This window comes from Mustela lutreola, chromosome 3 (assembly GCF_030435805.1).
Source record: "Mustela lutreola isolate mMusLut2 chromosome 3, mMusLut2.pri, whole genome shotgun sequence".
NCBI lineage: Eukaryota > Metazoa > Chordata > Mammalia > Carnivora > Mustelidae > Mustela > Mustela lutreola.
In genome coordinates this window covers 67,630,211-67,650,000 of record NC_081292.1, presented here as the reverse complement: position 1 = coordinate 67,650,000, position 19,790 = coordinate 67,630,211, and the positions used below count along the sequence as shown (strand labels likewise).

Here is a 19,790-nt window from a genome sequence, read left to right as displayed (position 1 = left end):
TAAACTAATTATTAGAAAATCAGATTTTCTGATCTTTGGCCACACTGTAGGAAGATCAGAACAACAGAGATGTTTTTAGAAAGGAAACCTAAGTCTAAAATAATAAAGACACATTTCTGAAAAAGAGCAAATTTAATCCAATGACCTATATCATCCATGTTATAAATATAAGATAATAGTTGACTTACTTGAAGATGACTAGCAATTAGAGTCCAATCATCAGTTCCATGTTGTTCAACCAACTTCTTTAACTTATCATCCTATTAAAACAAGAATGAAAATTAGAAAGCTTTCTTCCCCCACCAATAATAACTCTCCAATTCTTTCATGTCATATCTGACAGCCATCTGTAGAAGGACAAACCACTATAATACAAGCTTTCCCATTTACTCTACTCTTTCTGTCAGTCTCAACATCAAACTGCTATTCACACCCCCGGTGGAAGAAAAATAGGTGCACATTAGTTGATGAATAACTTTTCTCATGTTTTGCTTTTCAGTATCTTTCTATCTTTATTAAATATTATTATTAACAAGTATATACAAGTATGAAATTATTAAGCGTTATCACATAATTACCTCATCTCTTGTCCATTTTACTCTGTTCCAGAGTTTCTTCAATCCTTTTTGTTGTGGTACTTCATAATCATGATCAGCATACTGAAGGTCATCATCCTCATCCTCGCTAAAAAAATAAATTAAAAGCCACAATTGTGAAATCAAAAATTACATGTAAACTTGTGAATTCAATCTTTGAAACTATGTATACAGGTATGACTGAAGCAGCCACTCAGACTGACAGACATACATCAAGTTAGATTATTGAAAATATAAAAAATTAAGAGTCATACAATTGGTAATAGCTATAGTTCTTACTGACACAAGAGAAATGATAAGCCACCAGGGGTCAATTGATAACCTCTATGTATGCTAAAGAGTTTGACTTTTATTCTTTTTTTTTTTTTTTTTAAAGATTTTATTTATTTATTTGACAGAGAGAAATTACAAGTACACTGAGAGGCAGGCAGAGAGAGAGAGAAGGAAGCAGGCTCCCTGCTGAACAGAGAGCCCGATGCGGGACTCGATCCCAGGACCCTGAGATCATGACCTGAGCCGAAGGCAGCGGCTTAACCCACTGAGCCACCCAGGCGCCCTGACTTTTATTCTTTATTTGATCTTTATCCTTAAGAGTTAAAGGACTTCAAGTAAGAGAAAGACAAATATGTTGTGTTTCAGAAAAATCACTGGCAGGAATGTGGAGAAATGGAGGAAGGAAGACCAATTACTAATCTTTTACAATAACCCAAGTAAGAAATTATTAGAGCCTGACAATGTTAAAGTAAAATACAAAACAAAGTCACATCTAGTTAAAACAAAAAATGGAAGAATTGTTATTATCTATAACAATTATCTATAAAGATACTCCTCAAACTCCATGCCCCAAAACCAAATAATTATGTCAAAAAATACGCAGAAGAAATGAACAGACACTTCTTCAAAGAAGATATATAAATGGCTAATAGACACATGAAAAAATGTTCATCATCACTAGCCATCAGGGAAATTCAAATCAAAACCACATTGAGATTCCACCTTACACCAGTTAGAATGTCAAAAATCAACAGGACAGGAAACAACATGTGTTGGAGAGGATGTGGAGAAAGGGGGATCCTCTAACATTGTTGGTGGGCGGGAATTCAAGTTGGTGCAGCAATTTTGGAAAACAGTATGGAGATTCCTCAAAAAATTAAAATTGAGCTACCTTATGACCCTGCAATTACACTACTGGGTATTTACCCCAAAGATACAGATATAGTGAAAAGAAGGGCCATAGGAACCCCAATGTTCGTAGCAGCAATGTCCACAATCGCCAAACTGTGGAAAGAAATGAGATGCCCTTCAACAGATGAATGGATAAAGAAGATGTGTCCAGGGGCACCTGGGTGGCTCAGTGGGTTAAGCCTCTGCCTTTGGCTCATGTCATGATCCCAGGGTTCTGGGATGGAGCCCCGCATCGGGCTCTCTGCTGAGCAGGGAGCCTGCTTCCTTCTCTCTCTCTCTCTGCCTGCCTCTCTGCCTACTTGTGATCTCTCTCTCTGTGTCAAATAAATAAATAAAATCTTTTAAAAAAAAGAAAAAGAAAAAGAAGATGTGGTCCATATATACAATGGAATATTACAGCCATCAGAAGGATGAATACCCAACCTTTGTATCAACATGGAGGAGATTATACTGAGTGAAGTAAGTCAAGCAGAGAAAGTCAATTATCATACGGTTTCACTTATTTGTGGAGCATAAAGAATAACACGGAGGACACTGGGAGTTGGAGAGGAGAAGTGAGTTGGGAGAAATCAGAGAGGGAGACGAACCATGAGAGACTGTGGACTCTGAGAAAAAAACTGAGGGTTCTAGAAGGGAGGGGGTGGGAGGATGGGTGACCCTAGTGGTGGGTATTAAGGAGGGCACGTATTGCATGGAGCACAGGGTGTGGTGCATAAACAATGAATCTTGGAACACTGAAAAAAGTAAAATAAAACTAGGATGTTAAAAGAAAAGAAAGGTGGAAACAAGAGGATTTTGCAAGGAGTAAGGATACCTCCAAAACTTCTGACTTTGGGAGCATAAACAGAGCTATCCACTGAGATAAAGAATAGAAGGAAGGGGTGCCTGGGTTGCTCAGTCAGTTAAGCATCTGCCTTTGGCTCAGGTCATGATTCCAAGATCCTGGGATCAGCCCTGCATCAGGCTCCTTACTCAGTAGGGAGCCTGCTTCTCCCTCTCCCTCTTTCTGCTGCTCCCCCTGCTGTGCTCTTTCTTTCTGTCAAACAAATAAACAAAACCTTAAAAAAAAAAAAAAAAAAAAGAATAGAAGGAAAAACAGAACTCTGAAAGGGAGAAGAGAATGGGGAGGGTAGGCAGTTTTGGACTAGCTGATTTCAAGCACTTGAGGAATATACAAGTGAATACATCTTGAACAGCACTGTCCGATAGAAATATAACACATATGGACATTGGGGAGGATATGTGCTATTGAAAGTACTGTGAATTATGCAAGACTGATGATTCACAGACCTGTACCCCTGAAGCAAATAACATTATGTGTTAATAAAAAATGAAAAAAATTTAAAGAAAGAAATATAACACAGTCACATATCTAATTTCCTGGTAGCCACATTTTAAAAATAGAAACAGTTCAAAATAATGTTAATTATTTAACCCAAAATATTAAAAAATTACCACTTCAACACATACTCAACATAATCATGAATTAGTTTACATTTCTTTTTTACTTACTAAAGTCTCAAAAAATCTAGTGTGTATTTTATAGTTAGAGCACATTGCAATTCAGACTAACCACATTTCAACAGCTCAATAGCAGCTTGTCGGGGAATGGCTATTCTGTTGGGCAGAGCAGATCTGGCACATGGATCTTCTGCTCAGGTAAGAGGCCTCGGATAGACACACAGTTTTGGCAATCACCAGCATACAGAAAACAGTTAAAGCCATAAGAACATTCTGAAACCCCATAAAAGAGGGCAGGTCTTTATGATAAACTGGAATAGAGGATTTTGAGTAGTTAGACTGAAGACAGTCATGAAAATCTGAAAATAATAAGAGCTAATACTTATTTAAACTTTCTAAGTACCAGACATTAGGTAGTCTCTGAAATTTCTGTCTTAAAACCCCACAACATCCCCAAGAGGGAAATATTACTATTCCCACTTTACAGAAAAGGAAGACTTTGACTTAGAAAAGTAACTTCTTGCCCACAGTTATACCAAATGTATCATGACTGAACTCCAAAACGCACTAATTAACCAGTATACTGCCACATACTAGAGAAATAGGGAAGAGGATACCAAGAAGCTGGAAGATACCAAAGATAAACCTGAAGTACATTTTGAAATCAGAACAAGATTTAGTTATAACTTAACTACTTATTTTGCATCCCTGTACATATTAACCTCTTAGGGCTTTAGTTTACCTGTTTGTGAAATAAGGATAATATACTAATACTACCTATCTTATAGTGCATCTTTAAGGATAAAATTCAATGAAAAAACATATAAAACACCTCATATAGCACATAGCACAAAGAGGTAGCTCAATATTAGTATTATATGCATAGGCTGACCGTCCAACATTCAAGATTATTTCTGCTTTATTATATCCAACTCTTTTCTAAAAATACGCTCTGATTTCAAGCAGCTCAAGTTTGATGATTAACCTCTAATGTAATATATTTGGAACATGTGGAGAGTTCCCAATACCTACATATAGTTTCTTACAAAACTGAAAAATGAAGGTCTAGATTTAATACTCTCTATAGATCCTTTACGGGAACTTCTGATTTCCCTTGATTCGTCAATTCTATAGGAACAATTTTTTTTTTTTTTTTTAAGAAGTCTCCATACACAATGTGGGGATTGAACTCATGACCCTGAGATTAAGAGTCACATGTTCTACCAACTGAGCCAGACTGGCATCCCCTGGGACCAAAGTTCTTCATATCTAACCAAGCAAGACACAAAGATCCCCAACTCCCCTACCTATATAAACTATCTATCTGCTTCAGTTCAGTGCATTTTAACATTCCAATGCTCGCTCCCTAAAACAATAATCTGCCAGTCCTATGCTTGTTTTGTTGAACTAATCTGGAAATAAAGACACAAGTTTAAATAAATAAACACCTGTAATTTGCTGCCATCTTCAGCTACCAGAAATATCCACCTGATTAGCCAAGATTAAATAGTTAAAATGGAGATGGTTCATGATCCAATGACTTAATAAATTTTTCATTTCCTTTTTTTAAAGATTTTATTTATTTCCTTGACAGCGAGCGAGCAGAAGCAAGAAGAGTATCAGGAAGAGGAAGAGGGAGCAGTAAGCTTTCCACTGAGCAGGGAGCCTGACTCGGGGCTCAATCCCAGGACCCTAGAATCATGACCTGACCCAAAGGCAGATGTTTAACTGACTGAGCCACACAGATGCCCCAACTTAATAAATTTCTAAGAAGGCTACCAAATCAGAAAAAACACCATATTGAGGCTTCCTGCCCAATCTGTATGTACTCATGGCGTCTATCATTCCCTTTTAATGCTCATCACACATACCAACCTTCCCAAGCAAATAGTAAGTTCAGGAATGCAAAGAACATATCTGACACATTCAGCTCTCAGCACCAAGCACAGTACCTATAATATTTGTAAAATTAATGATCAGTGAATTATCTTCCTTACTCTTTTATTACCTCCTCCAAGTACTCTGTATTCCAAAATATTACCCTCTCTTCCAACCCAATGAAATGTCCACCTCCCTCAATACAGCTGTTCTCAAGTGGATATGAGAGAAAACATTTTTTTAACAAATGATAATACCTCTAGGAGAAGGGGAAAGACATTCTCATTTATTAAAAAGGACTTTCAAAATCCAAATGCACCTCCAAATGGTAGAATTTTAAGAAGCATAACCTGCTGAAACAAACAAACAAAATATTCAGTACAGAAGAGGTTCTTTGGTGTGTCTACTAATATTGCCTAGCTTTTCCTAGAACAGTCCCCAGCAACATTACCACTTTCTGCCATCCCAAACAGCCCTCAGTTGTGGTTTTCACAAGTTCCCTTCTTATTCCCTCCCCTCAGATCCCAACAACTTTCACAGCATAGTTGACACTGCTTTTTTTTTTTTTTTTTAATTTTATTTATTTATTTGTCATAGAGAGAGAAGCGAGAGCAAACACAGGCAGACAGAGTGGCAGGCAGAGGCAGAGGGAGAAGCAGGCTCCCCGCCAAGCAAGGAGCCCGACGTGGGACTCGATCCCAGGACGCTGGGATCATGACCCGAGCCTAAGGCAGCCGCCTAACCAACTGAGCCACCCAGGCGTCCCTTGAGACTGCTTTTAAAAAGTTAGGTTATTATGGGGCAGCTGAGTGGCTCAGTGGGTTAAGCCTCTGCCTTCAGCTCAGGTCATCATCCCTGTCCTGGGATCAAGCCCCACATCAGGGTCTCTGCTCAGCAGGGAGCCTGCTTCCCTCTCTCTGTATGCCTCTCTGCCTACTTGTGATCTCTCTCTGTCAAATAAATAAATAAAATCTTTTTTAAAAAATTAGGTTATTTCCAGTTCAAAACAATGTTTAATTTGGGGACTTACCTATATAAATCTTGAGTGTTCAAAAAAATATATCTGTATCACATCTAATCTGTATAAAATTCACTGTAGATTCTTATCAAATTATTTTAAGTTAAGGATATGAGTCCAAAGATGTCACTTTGGCCAAAAGACTAGTTTCCAAGGAGTAATTTTCCTGAAAACTTGTTCAACTTTAAAATTCAGCTTTATTTTTTAACCTCATACTTGATGTGTGAGAAATTTCTATTTCTACATGAGGTTTCATTCTCTGTTTTGCATCAGCATGGTCATCAGTTTCAGAGAGTTATACAGCCCAGTCAATGTTCAGGAAGCTGGGTGTTTTGAGTGGGTGAGTATGAGGGAGGATTAAAGTAGAATTCTTAGAATCATCTACCACTGGGACTTTCCTGGAGTCTATCCACCTAGCTACTTCTTAGTTTTAGCAGAAGTTATTTCTATATTGGTTAAGTAATTGTTGAAAGAATGATGTAACTTGGAAATACGTGTGACAGAATAAGATCCTAGAAAATTATCAGTATCCTTAGCAACAGAAAGATGCCTGAGAATGTGAACAATTTGCCAAGAAAAAAGAGAAGGGATAAAACCCCACAGTAATCTCACCAATATTCCACTTTCACCACTGCTTAATAATGGTTAGGCACCATCAAAACAAATCTGCTTTTTCATATCATCTTTTAGCATTTTTATATTGTAGCAATCAGTGATGATAATATATAATAACTAAATAAAATCAACTCCTTACTACATAAATAAGTTATTTTTAATCTAGGATGACTGATCTAGAAGACAGCAGTTAGGTGAAATTATTTTGCCAGTCACAAAGTGAAAATATAAAGGAATTTGGTTTCTGAATCTTCATTCAGAACTTGGTTACTAGAATTACTCTGCCAGTTTTATCTAAGTCAAAGAATATAACTGTCTCATATATAAACTAAGCACTACTTTCAAATGAAAAGGTTTTTTTCTAAAGATTATGAACGAACAAAGTGATTAGGGTGATTATGAAACAGCAAAATGAAGTGCGTGCGCACGCGCGCACACGCACACACACACAAATATTATGACTCGTTAGGCCAGGAAAATAGTTAAAAGAAATTTTACACTGGGTGAAAGCTAATAGGATATTACAGTCATAATTTACCCTGTGAAATAATACACAAACAATTCATACTTGACTATATTAAGATAAAACATTTAAGAAGTTCAATTTTAAAGGATACTAACTATTCCATGTAAAAAGAGTAATATGGGGTACTGAAAGGAAAAATTTGAGAATTTTTTTAAATTTACTTTTATTTGAAAAGAATCACTGGTTCAAAATTAAAGACATATCAACAGTTCTATCAAATCTGCTCTACTAATCACTTCAACATGATCATATTTTAACTCAGAAACTATTATCAAATCTGAAATTTTTATCAAAATCCAAAATTACATCTTTAATTTTACCTGTTTTGATAGGGTAATTTTATTTTTTTTTTTAAAGTTCATTCAAAATCAAGGTATGAAAATTTACCAGGTTGATTTTAAAAAGTGAAATCAGGCCACCCGGTGGTTAATATTATGTACTGCATACATGAATATTTTATTTCCAAACCTGGACTGCAAACTAGCAACATTACAGTAAGACAAATTTTACTTCATTTGACCAGTATGAATAGCAATACTGAAATAAATACTTAAGGAATTCTACCTACCTACTCGTAAACAAAAATGATCACTGAACTTTTCTATTTCATTCCATTTGTAGATATATATTTAAATGAGCAAAGATGATTACAAAAAGGTTCAAAACGGGAAATGGATATTAAATCTAGACATTAATTTACAGATCCTAAAATCCAAATGCCTAGATTAACAGACTTAAAAACTGGGATATAGAATTTACTTGCTTTTCCAAAACAATGTTGCTAGTTAATGACAAAGCTGACTAAAAAAGTCAGTTCTCATTTTCAGTATTCTTTCACCCGTAACACTCATTTTGCTGGAAATAACATAGTAAAATTGCTTCCCATACACACATATAACCCACTGTAAAACATTTTCCAATGAAAAAGCTGGCTTTTAGCTTTCCAATTTAGTGTAGTCACCAGATGCCAAGTGTAAATACCTGAATCTGTTACAACTTAAAACAGGTCTTCTAGTTTTTAAATGACATTTTTCAAAGTTAATTTTTAAGGGTAGATCTAGCTTTTAAAAACTAAAATTAATTACTCAATACATAAATATGCTTAAAAATCAAATACACGTTAATAACATATACCAATTTTGATACTACCTGTAAATTATATCATTAAAACCCCCAGTGAGATCTTAAACTATTTAAAGTGACAACACTAAATGAGCCTTTTCCTTTATGTAAATCTAGGTCAGAGATACTACAGCTATCTTAAAAATCAAAAGAGCCAACATCCTCCAGTTGTTTCAACCTGAGGTATCAGAGTTTTTTTACTTTTTTTTTCCATATCATATAGAAAAAAGTATATTATAGGATTTATGCTCATAGTCTTATGCAAAACTTTTATACAGCAAACTACAGTTTTCACTCAAATACTTAGTTGTATAGCAGAGATATTAAATTGACTAAATTATTTCCTTTCTCAACTATAAATTAGGTTCATATTTATTATTAAGCCATTTAGTCAATAGGCATGAGACCAGACTTTGCCCAATAACTTCACCCTCAAAACATTTCACATTCTATTACATTCTAAGATAAATATAACATATTTTCATATACAAGAAATGTAATTTAGAGCCTGAAACACATTTAAGTGTAAAGACCCTATGTAATACAGCATTTAGAGATGATAATTTCTCACCACATCCTCTACCTCTATTCGGAGCATAGTTTCATCCCCACCGCATTTAATTACTCCAGCCTTTTAAATCATTATATAATATATTTTAATTCATACAGCTGACAAGGAACAAAAGTGAACAGTACAATTAATATTTAAATCTCAATGCTCACAGTATTGTGAATAAAAGAAAATAATGTACACAGGCAAGTTCGTCATTAAATCACTTCTCCTTTCTTAGTCTATTATTATGAAGCAATCAAAAACTATAAAATGAGCAGAAAAAATCAATTGGAAGAAAGGGTTCTGACATTCAAGCATCCATGTCTAATCATAACTAAATGATGATCACATTAGGTAAGACATTCTTTCAAATAAGATTAACATCAATACTGATAGATAATGCCACACAATGAATATAAACAAACTTTTGTTTTTGAGTTGACAAAGTCATTTGTCACTTTGCTTAATGAAGTTATTTTATTTTAAAAATTCTGTATATTTAAAAATGCACAAGAAAAGGCCTAAATCAGTACCTCACTAATTATAATTATAGGGGCTTTTAATATCTATCTTTTCTGAAGATTAAGGAGTTAATTAGAACAGTTATTCTCACCTGAGTGATTCTGCCCCGCCCCCCCAACACACATTTGGTAATGTCTGGAGACATTTGATTGTCATAACTCAGGGAAATGGTGTTATTGGCATCTACTAGACAGAGGCCAGGAATGCTGTTAAACATACTACAAAGCATAGGGCAGCCCCCCACTACAAGGAATTATCTAATCCATTATATCAGTAGTAACAATGTTGAAAACCCTGTTGTAGAGAGGTGGGTCTACAGGAGTGTACGTGTGTATTTGTTACATCTGAGGAGTCTGACCTATACTGCAGTTGCCACAAAATAAGTCTAAAAAGGACTTATTTTATGCTGCTTTCTGCAAAAATACCTTACATACAGAAGATGATTAATAAATTAATAAAGCAACAAATGTTATGTGTAATTATTGCCAATTTTTAACACGAATCCGCAGTGAATGAATCTTAGTACTAAATTTCAACTTGAGAAATACCTCTCTAGTCAAGACTTTAAGGCTGTGAACCTAGATAAACAAAACTACTTGGAAATCCTGCCAAACAGCTTTTCAGGTTTATTTAATACTACTGACAAAAGACAACCTCATTTTTTGTCATCTAAGGGGTTACTACACACAATTTAGGTGTAGCTACTATAGTAACGTGTAAATAAAAATTAGATGAGTAAATTCCTCCTAGCAAGTTCTCCAACAAATATTATGCCCTACCTCTCTGGGCAAGACTTAGTTACAGACACAGCCAAACACGGGCACTAAAAATATTCAGTGAATCAAACATTGTTTTAAGATCAAGCTACTGGTAGTAACAGTGTAACAACTTCCCAGCATAAGATACAAAAAATACACACATACAGCTGAGAACAAGGGAATGGTAATTACAGAAAGCATCAAAAAGGTCCTCTCTCTCTCTTCAGCTATCCCTCAGAGGATTTTCCATACCTGTCAAGGCAGCAAAGATGGCAGAGGGGTCCCAGCGCAGGTTTATCACAGAGTTCCTACTTTAACTGATTCCGTAATTCAGAAAAAAAGAATCTCTTTGAACACCATTTTCGACTCCTCGGGGCTGTCCACGAGCACTTTTATGTGCGTGGAGTACTCCCTGAAAGCGCGGACTTACCTGGCAAGAAACTCCGACCAAAAGGGGATTGTGAGAGGCTGAAGTCTGGATGTGCGCTGTGGGGAGAATCAACTCCTTACAGCAATCTGGGCATTTGTTACTCACTTTTTGCGCCTTAAACACATGGGTCCCCAACTCTCCACACGTCACGGCTGCGATGGGGCCAGCCGGGCCGGAGAGGGCTGCGGGGCAGCGGGAAGGAAAACCTTGGCCCCCGCTGGGGAGGGCCTGACGGGGAAGCATTGGGAAAGGGGAAAGAATGTGAGCCGAGACACTGCCAACAGGCCTAAGTCAAAGAGATGTCACCCACCTGCGCGACCTCTTCGCCATCCTTCAAGTACCGCATAGGCGCGGGCTGGGCGGGGACGCAGTTCAGCCTCCTCCAGCCTCAAGCGAATGTTCCTTGTCCCCGACCCTCCAGCCGCTCCCCCTCGCTCCCTCTCCGAGGCGACCGAGAGTGGAACGCACGTCCCCGGCAGGGCAGGACGGAGGGGCGGACCGCGACCCGCCCCCGGCTCGCAGTGCAGCTCCTAGCCCCGGCCCGGCCCGGTCAGGGATGCCCCCAACATGTCAGCAGGCGCGCTCCCGCCCTCCGCCGGCCCCTCCCGCCGCCTCTCAGCCTCTACGCAGTGGTCCCTGCTCAGCTCCGCGGCGGGTGCCGACCCCTGCCCTCAACCCGCAGCGAGCAGCTCTGCAGGGCTCGCAGCCTCCTGCAGGGTTTTGTCCGCACCGCCGAATCTCGCGCCCAGCCTCCCTCAAGAGCCGCCGTTTGAATCTGCGCACGCGGCCCGGAATCTCATTGGCTGTAGCGGCCGCACGCGGGGGGACGAGGGCGGGGCGGAGAGAGCGCGCGCGACTATGGGCGGGGCTGGGGAGCTGGAAGTCGGGACTGGAACTCGCGGGAGTCGGGGAAGGAGCTAGGAGTCAGGGGGTGGGGCCGCAGGGCGGGCTCGCGGGTATTGCCTTGACAGGACCCGGAGCGCGCCGAGCGCCGCACCGCGCGGGGCCTGCCGGGAAAACGAGTTCCGGTGGTCGCCTAGAGGTGGGTCCGGAAGCTGCGGCGCGAGTCCAAACTTCCCGGGGTTCGCGGACACGGTCTTTGGGGGTTGGGCGGCTGCGCCGAGGCGCGTCCCCGCAGCCTCCTTTCAGCTACCGCTCCTCCACTCCTAATTCCTCGTGTGTATCTCGCCTCATTAGTTAGGAGACGCGGTCTTCGGTCTTGGGACAAATCTAACCATAAAATTTGTGCGGCCGTTATTGTTTAAGAAAAATGTGAGCTTTATTTTGCCCAGACATCAGAGCTACTGTAATAGCGAAGACTGTGGTAGGAAAACGAATATCAAGAATGAGCGGGACTGACAGGTGAAAAAGTTTTTAGCTAGAGTCGTGTTTGGCACAGAAAAAGGAAACAAGCCCAAGTGTCGGTCTGATCATCCCTGGGCTCGCTCTACGGGAAATAATTGAACCGTGATGCAGGAGAACAATGTACGAAGACAGGAGCGGACTGGAAATTTTGCCTAGATGAATCAGTATGGTAGTCAACTGTAGAAGGTGACCTTCCTTCGCAGGAGAGACGAGAGGAAGGGAGAATTGCACGGAAGGAGCTTCCAGTTGTTGTAACTACTCTAGAAGCTTCAAGTGTGAAAACTACGAACTGCTGGGATCAAATAACATTGAAGTAGTTTACAGTAACAATTACAAATGGTAAAAAATCCAAATTTGCAAGGTAACATGCTCTACTGCATAGAGCACTAAAATCACATGTTAATATTATAACAAACTTATATTTTGCTATTTTGAAGTTTTACGCGTCAATTTTTGCAAATCAGAGATGCAGGTGCAAATGTGAATTGAAGAGGGGTTTGCATGCTCTAGTTTCAAAACTTAAAACGCCTTTTTATAGTTCCTTTTTCTCAAGAAATGGGTTCTGGGAAGGTGAAACACTTTTTATTTCATTCCTTATTGTGTTGCTCGTTCACTTTTTTTTTTTTTTTTTAACCTAATTGAGAAAGTAATGTCATTTGAAAATTGATTTCTGATTTACTCCTGGGTCATACATTACTCTACTTACTTATATTCTAACAGGAAGCAGAGTTTCTCCTCTATATTAGGCTTTTTATACAGAATACTTATTTAGAGCTTGAAAGCAGATATTTTAGACTTTGACACTACACTAAATACCCCTCATTTTAGAGACAGAGAAAAACATAATTCCCCAGAAAGAGCACATTGCAAATTCATATAAATCGCTTATAAAGAGACAAAGTGTGCCATGAAAGTGCTTCACAGTTATTTGAATACACACTCGAATGTAATTGAGAGCTGGGCTTTTTTTTTTTTTTCCTTAAAGCAAAACATACATTTCAAAAGAGTTTTTATTCAGAGTATTATAAGGAACTCTTAAAACAACTATGTGGGGGGAGCAATGAAAAAATGGGCAAAAGGTTAGAGCAGACATTTCACCAAAAAAAGATAGACCAATAGCAAATAAGCCACATGAAAAGACGTTCCACATCTTTGATCATTAGAGAAATGCAAATCAAAACCACAGTGAGATACCACCACACAGTAATTAGGATGGGGAGGGGGGAGACTGATATACAAGTGTTGGTAAAGGTGAAGATGCTAAGCAAACACAACTTCCGTGCATTGATGGTAGAAATGCAGATGGACGGACACTTTGGAGAACAAATGTTTATAGTGGCTTTATTTGTAATCACCCAAAACTGAAAACACTCAAAAGAATGTTTTTCTCATTACCACACTTCTCACTCCCTAAGAGTTGGTTTTAAATAGCCTGTTAAAGCTTCTCAAGTTCTTCCTGAGAAGAACTTGAATGAATACCAAGGGGAAAATGATTGGGGACAAGTGCTGGAAATTTCTTTAAAAACTATTTTACCTTTAAGGACTCATAAAGTTTTCTTTCTACTCCATGACAAATATATTCCTATTTTTAATTATAAAAATTATTTTTAAAATATTTTTTAATTTTTTTTTAAGTAATCTCTAAACCCAACGTGGGGCTCAAACTCACAACTCTGAGATCAAGAGTGTCACATTCTCTTCCTACTGAGCCAGCCAGGTACCCCTATAAAAATGATTTTAAAATTATTTTAAAAGTATGTACTAATTTAGTTTCTTACTCCGAATCTTTAAATAAATTGCTTCACTATTATTAAACAAATGAGCAGTAAAGTGCACCGTGCTCATCCTTCCCATGGCTATACCAACTTATTCTCCCACAAAGGCCAAATACTCCCAAGGTTTGCTTATGTTGTTTGAAAAGCTTTTGCTGGCTTAATATAGTACCTGAGAGGCTATACTTTTAATAGAGCCATATCTATCATTCCCATAGATTTTTGTTTGTTCTGTTTATTGCTAGAATCCCAGTCCCTAGAATAGTAATACATCAATATGCTCAAATACAATCACTGTACAATGAATAAACAAAGGCAAATAATAAGCACATGAAAAAATATGTTCATAAAAAGTATAAATTAGGGGGCCTGGGTGGCTCAGTCGGTAGGACATCTGCCTTTGGCTTTGATCATGATCCCGGGATCCTAGGATGGAGTCCCACGTTGGGTTTCACACTCACTGGGGCCTGCTTCTCCCTCTTCCTCTGCTTGCAGCTCCCCCTGCTTGTGCTCACTCCCTCTGTGTCTCTGTGTCAGATAAATTTTAAAAATCTAAAAAAAAATTTTTTTTAAAGTGTAAGTACCATTTTATGACTACTAAGGTAGCAAAATATTTCTGAACTCTGTCAAAAGTTTGAATAATTCCTCGATGTTAGTACTGAAACCGGTATGATCCCTTTGGAAAGCAACACCAAGCAAAAGCTGTAAAGATGTGCATAGCCTGTGATGGACATCTTATCACAATATACTGTAATTTGGAGCACCTATGTGGTACAGTTGTTTGAGTGTCTGACTCTTGGTTTCAGCTTGGGTCATAATCTTGGGGTCCAGGAATGGAGCCCCACATTGGGTTCCACACTCAGTGGAACATTCACATTCACATTCACTTTACTACCCTAATATCCATGAACATTCAACTATCAGTATAGTATAGATGTACTATAGGACGGTGTAGAGCAAAGAGCTAGTAGCAGAACTGTATGCTTAATATGTTGTTTATGTACGTAAGGTCTCAGGGTATATGTGGGTATGTGTCTAACATTATAGAAAATGGTCTATGGACTGCACACCAAACTGTTTAGCAGTGTTTTACTTTGGAGGGAGAGATGAGATGGGAGCAGGGCTGGCTTTAACTTTTTACCCTGTGTATTTTTGTATTATTTAATATTTTAAAACATAAATTCTTGTTTATTTTTTTAATTAAAAAAAAAATGAACTGCAAGGGCATCTGGATGGCTCAGTCAGTTGTCTGCCTACAGCTCAGGTCATGATCTCAGGGTCCTGGGATCAAGTTCATGTTGGGGTGTCATCCCTGCTCAGCAAGGGATCTCCTTCTCCCTCTCTCCCTCCCTATTTTTGCTCATGCTCTCTCTTTCTCAAATAAATAAGTAAAATCTTAAAGAAATTAAAAATGAAATAAAATTTTTTAAATGAGCTGGAAATAGAAAGAAATAGCATGTTATATAAAACTTGCCCCAGCATTGATAATGCTAAATAAATATGCTTTGGCAGAAATGGTGAAACCATATATTATGTGCTCAATCTGAGAATAAAAATCAGATTTAGAATTATATCTTGGATACATAAATATCTGTTTCAGCCTCTCCCCACCACCAATGTATTTTGGTAATCTCTACATTTAGGATATTATTTTAAGTTTGATGGAAATTATAAATAGAAATCATACTGTCATAAGCAGTTATAAAATTCTTACTTTGGCTTTTAAAGGTAAAAATGAGTGGTTGATCTGCCAGGAAAAACAAAAACTGTAAGAGACAAAAATGTTTTAAAGTCTCCCTATATCAGGACACAGGTGGGGAGTATGGGCTATATAGGTGATGGGTATTAAGGAGTGCACTTGTGATGAGCACCAGGTGTCATATGGAAGTGTTGAATCACTATATTGCACAACTGAAACTAATATCACACTGCATGTTAACTGACTGGAATTTAAATAAAAACTTTTTTTAAAAAAGAAAGTGTCCCTAATTCAAACCAATATTCTTTGCTCTACTCTTTTGTAGTAGATAGAATAATGGCCCACCCCAAAGATATCCATGTCCTAATTCCCAGAACCGATGAATATAATATTTTAATGGCAAAAGGGACTTTGCAGTTATAATTAAATTAAGGATCTTGACATGGGGATGTTAGTTTGGGTTATCCAGGAGGACCCAATGTAATCACAAAAGTCCTTGAGAATGGAAGAGAGTAGCAGGGGAGCCTGACAGATTTGGAGACGCTATACTGTTAGTATCGAAAATGGAGAAAAGGGTCATGAACCAAGGAATGCAGGCAGCCTGTAGAAGCTATTAAATAAATCAAGAAAACAGATTCTCCTCTCAGATTTTAGCTCAGGGAGATTCTCTTTGAACTTCTGACTTCCAGAAGTTTAGGATATTAAGTTTGTATTGTTTTAAGCCAGAATTTGTGGTAATTTGCTACAGCAACAATAGGTAACAGCCTTCTCTGAAATTTTCAGTATTTTTGGCCTGTGATGATAAAAGAAGTGCTTTCTCTTCTAAAGGTGATCTTCTATAGTGTTCAAATTTTAGCACCTCTTTACAACAAATAAGCCTACCAACTGAAGATTCAAAATGAAGGATAGGAACTCCACATTAAGGGAGAGGGTGGGCACTCAGGGCATTAAACAAAAGAAATAATTTACAGAATACCACAAAATCCCTAAAGCAGGACTCACTCATCTGTGGGAAACACAATTTGTGCCAAGATATGAAGGTATGTGCTTCTTTTTAATTCTAAGCTTTCTACCTTTACTTTCAATTTTGTCACCTTCCACATTATCAGGAATAGTATCTTGTCTTTTTTTTTTTTTTTTTTTTCCCCCAGCCTCCCCTTCTCTCCTGGCCTAGTACATCCAGGCACTCCCAAAGGGCACAATGAATTTGCAAGATTTTAGGGGAATTTGTGGTTATTGAAGGTCAGTACTGGCATTTGAAGTGCCAGTTCTAGAACAGAAGACTCTTGTAAAGTTTGAAACAGTCCTGCACAAGGAAGAATTATCCGGTGTTCCATCCAACATTCAATCAGACAGTAATGTAAGTGAAAAAAATGCTAAGTCTCAAATCACTTTAACGTGTAAACTTGTAGTTTGTAAACACAAGTGCACAAATGTTGGGGCTGTTTTTGTTTTGCAATTTAAAATGCATTATTTGCAGGGTGCCTGGATGGCTTAGTTTAGCATCTGCCTTGAGCTCAGGGCATGATTCCAGAGTCTCTGGATTGAGACCCACATGGAGCCCCACCGTGGTCTTCCTGCTCAGTAAGAAGTCTGCTTCTCCCTCTACCCTTCCCCTGTGCTTGTGATCTCTCTCTCCCTCTCTCAAATAAGTCCTCTGTTAAAAATATACACTATCTCCAGAAATACATTGTATGTAAATCAGGGGAAGACTGTATTTTATTTTGTTCAGACTTAACCAAGAGTTTTTTCTCCATGATTATTTCATTCTCCATTTTAGAAAAATCACATCACTGAGGGTTACTCAGCTCAAGATTTTATGACAGAAATAAAGCCCACTGGTATCTGTTTCTAGCTATGGAGTTCCATCTATTAAGTCCAGAATTTGGGTAACTTACCAACCTGAGCCTGCTTCCTGAAAGATGAAAACAATGATGTTACCCAACCACAAAGAGTTGTTTTGAGGGTTAAACTAATTATTGCATGTTGTTTCACATAGGTATCTGGATATAGGAAAATGGTCACTAAATGAGTTATTATGAAGGTGTTTATTGCTTGTCTTCATTATTGGGATGTAGCTCTAAAAGCTACATGGAATTTGTCTCATTTAGAACTATTTCCCCAGTTCCTAGAACAGGAGATATGTTGAATTTTGGGAGGTTTTTTGTTTTTGTTTTGTTTTGTTTTGTTTCCCCTCAGGAAAGGGGTTGGGGTTACAGGTGAAGATCTGTGAATCCTAGTATGTGACCGAATCAATATTATGCTTGAATCATTCAGTGTTTGTTAAGCACTGATCAAAAGCCCAGCTTCTGTTCCATGTGGTATGACAAGTGGACCAAAGACAGGTTTAGTTCCAACTAGGAAAGAGCACAAGTTTAAAGAGCCTGTAAGTTTTTCACCTTTGTATACTGTGTATAGTTTAGAAAATCAATTAAAGACTTCAATTTTTCTGTATACATTTTTAATGATTAGAAACAATCAGCTATGCGCTCATAATTGCAGTTACTGGGGTCTGATAAAGCCAGTCAATAAAAACAAAATCCATACTGAACTGTCAATTAGTAGGATGTTTGTCTTATTTTAGTCACTGAAGTTTTTGAGAGCTCCAAACTATATGGTATATGACCAGTGAGACTCATGTACAAGACCTTGAGTCCAAGTTTGGGACAAATATAACCAGCCAAAGCATACAGTAAAGCTAGTTATGTTTAGTTTACTTGGAGCCCACACCAATGTCATTTGTCCCATCAGCACTATGCCAAGAGCAAGTGAGCCCATGATGACATGATCGGCAGAACAAGGGGGTAACTAAAGAACCAAAAGGTTATAGTAGAAACTGAGGCCTTGAAAAGCTCCATGACTTGCTTAGGTCACAGAACAAGTTAGTCACAAAGCACAGAATATTAGTTCTCTGGATTTTCAGTATTGCATGTGGTCATAAAGCTGTTGCATGAATATGTGAACACAGAAACCATTGTTTTTTAGCTATTAACTATCACAAATAAAGCAGGTTTTAACCTAATAAAACAAATTAAATAATGTGTGCCCTATGTATGAGGATTTATCCATTTTAATGTCAACTGAACTCTTGAATTATTTTGATATGTAAGTAACAGTAAACATTCAAGTGTTTACTGTATGTCAGGCACTGTTTTAATAATCAAATATGTGTTAACTCATTTAATCCTCACAACCACCCCAGGAGATGCCTCCATCATCCTACTAAAGAAGAAACTGAAGCACAGACAGATCACACAGTAAGCAGTGTGCCAAGATTCAGTTCTAGGAGTCTAGTGTCTGAGACTCTGCTCTAAGTTAAACAAGTCTATTCTAACAGAATAGATATTAAGCATACACATTGAAACGTAAAAGCAAATATGTCATATTGATTGCTAAGCCATAGAAGTGGTTACTATTTCTGTATTTCCCTTCATCCCCTCATCTCTAACCAGTATTTTTGAAAAATCAGCACAAAACTAAGTTCTCTCTTTATTAGAACGTCTGTTTTGTCTTTAAAAATTCAGTAAGCATTACATAACCCAATTACGTAAAACGTCTAAAGGAATTTTGCTAATTCTTTTCTAATTGAGTCAATTTCATTTACACTGAGATCACAGTAAAGAGGAGAAATTCCTGTTCCTATATGACGTCCCACTAACGGAAGTTTAAAAAAGACCTTTATTGGAGTTAAGAATTCCCTTATAAAACTAATCTATATTTTCATGCATTATATTGAAGTATAATTCCAGGAAACTCAAGAATAAAAATTATTTTTAAAAGCTATTGTGGAGAAGTCGAGGGGAAAATCAGTATGTATTAACTTATAGTTTTATTAATATAAAAGAAAACTTCAAATACTGTACAGTGAGGTGTGCTGTAGAACACTATGTAGTTATAATACACTATTATTAATTATTTATTACTCAAATGTAATATATACAGCAACAACAAAATCAGAAAATAATGGGTAACAGCCAGTGCCTTAGGGATAATGGAACATTTATACTACTTAACTGAGCAGTTAAAGCACTTGCTATGTAATTTTTCTAAATATTTACATTACCACTTATTTTTATATTTTCTAAAGAGCATTTCCCTCCAAAAAAGTAGACTCTCCAGCTCTTGGCACTAACTCTTAAAGTCCAATAAACCTGAAAATATTGATAACCTTTTCAGTCTTTTATTGCCCCACCACAGGCATAAAGGCTCAGGAAGGGACTTGTGCATTCTAAAGAAAAGTACGCAATACCTTCAAATTTTAATACTAAGTAATTGATACTCACAAGCAGG

The 19,790-nt window shown here is 37.7% G+C and overlaps 1 protein-coding gene across 2 annotated transcripts in view; it reads right to left on the bottom strand.

Annotated features, from left to right (window-relative positions):
* Nucleotides 1-11,426, bottom strand: part of MYBL1 (MYB proto-oncogene like 1) — a 39,969-nt gene extending 28,543 nt beyond the window's left edge. For both annotated transcript variants that reach the window (XM_059166316.1, XM_059166317.1), the window contains exons 1-3: nt 10,975-11,426; nt 579-684; nt 189-260 (exon numbers count right to left, since the gene is read on the bottom strand). In XM_059166316.1, coding sequence (XP_059022299.1) covers nt 189-260; nt 579-684; nt 10,975-10,994 — 198 coding nt within the window. In that variant the 5' untranslated portion in view covers nt 10,995-11,426. The remainder of the gene's footprint in view (nt 1-188; nt 261-578; nt 685-10,974) is intronic.
* Between the last annotated feature and the right edge of the window lie 8,364 nt (nt 11,427-19,790).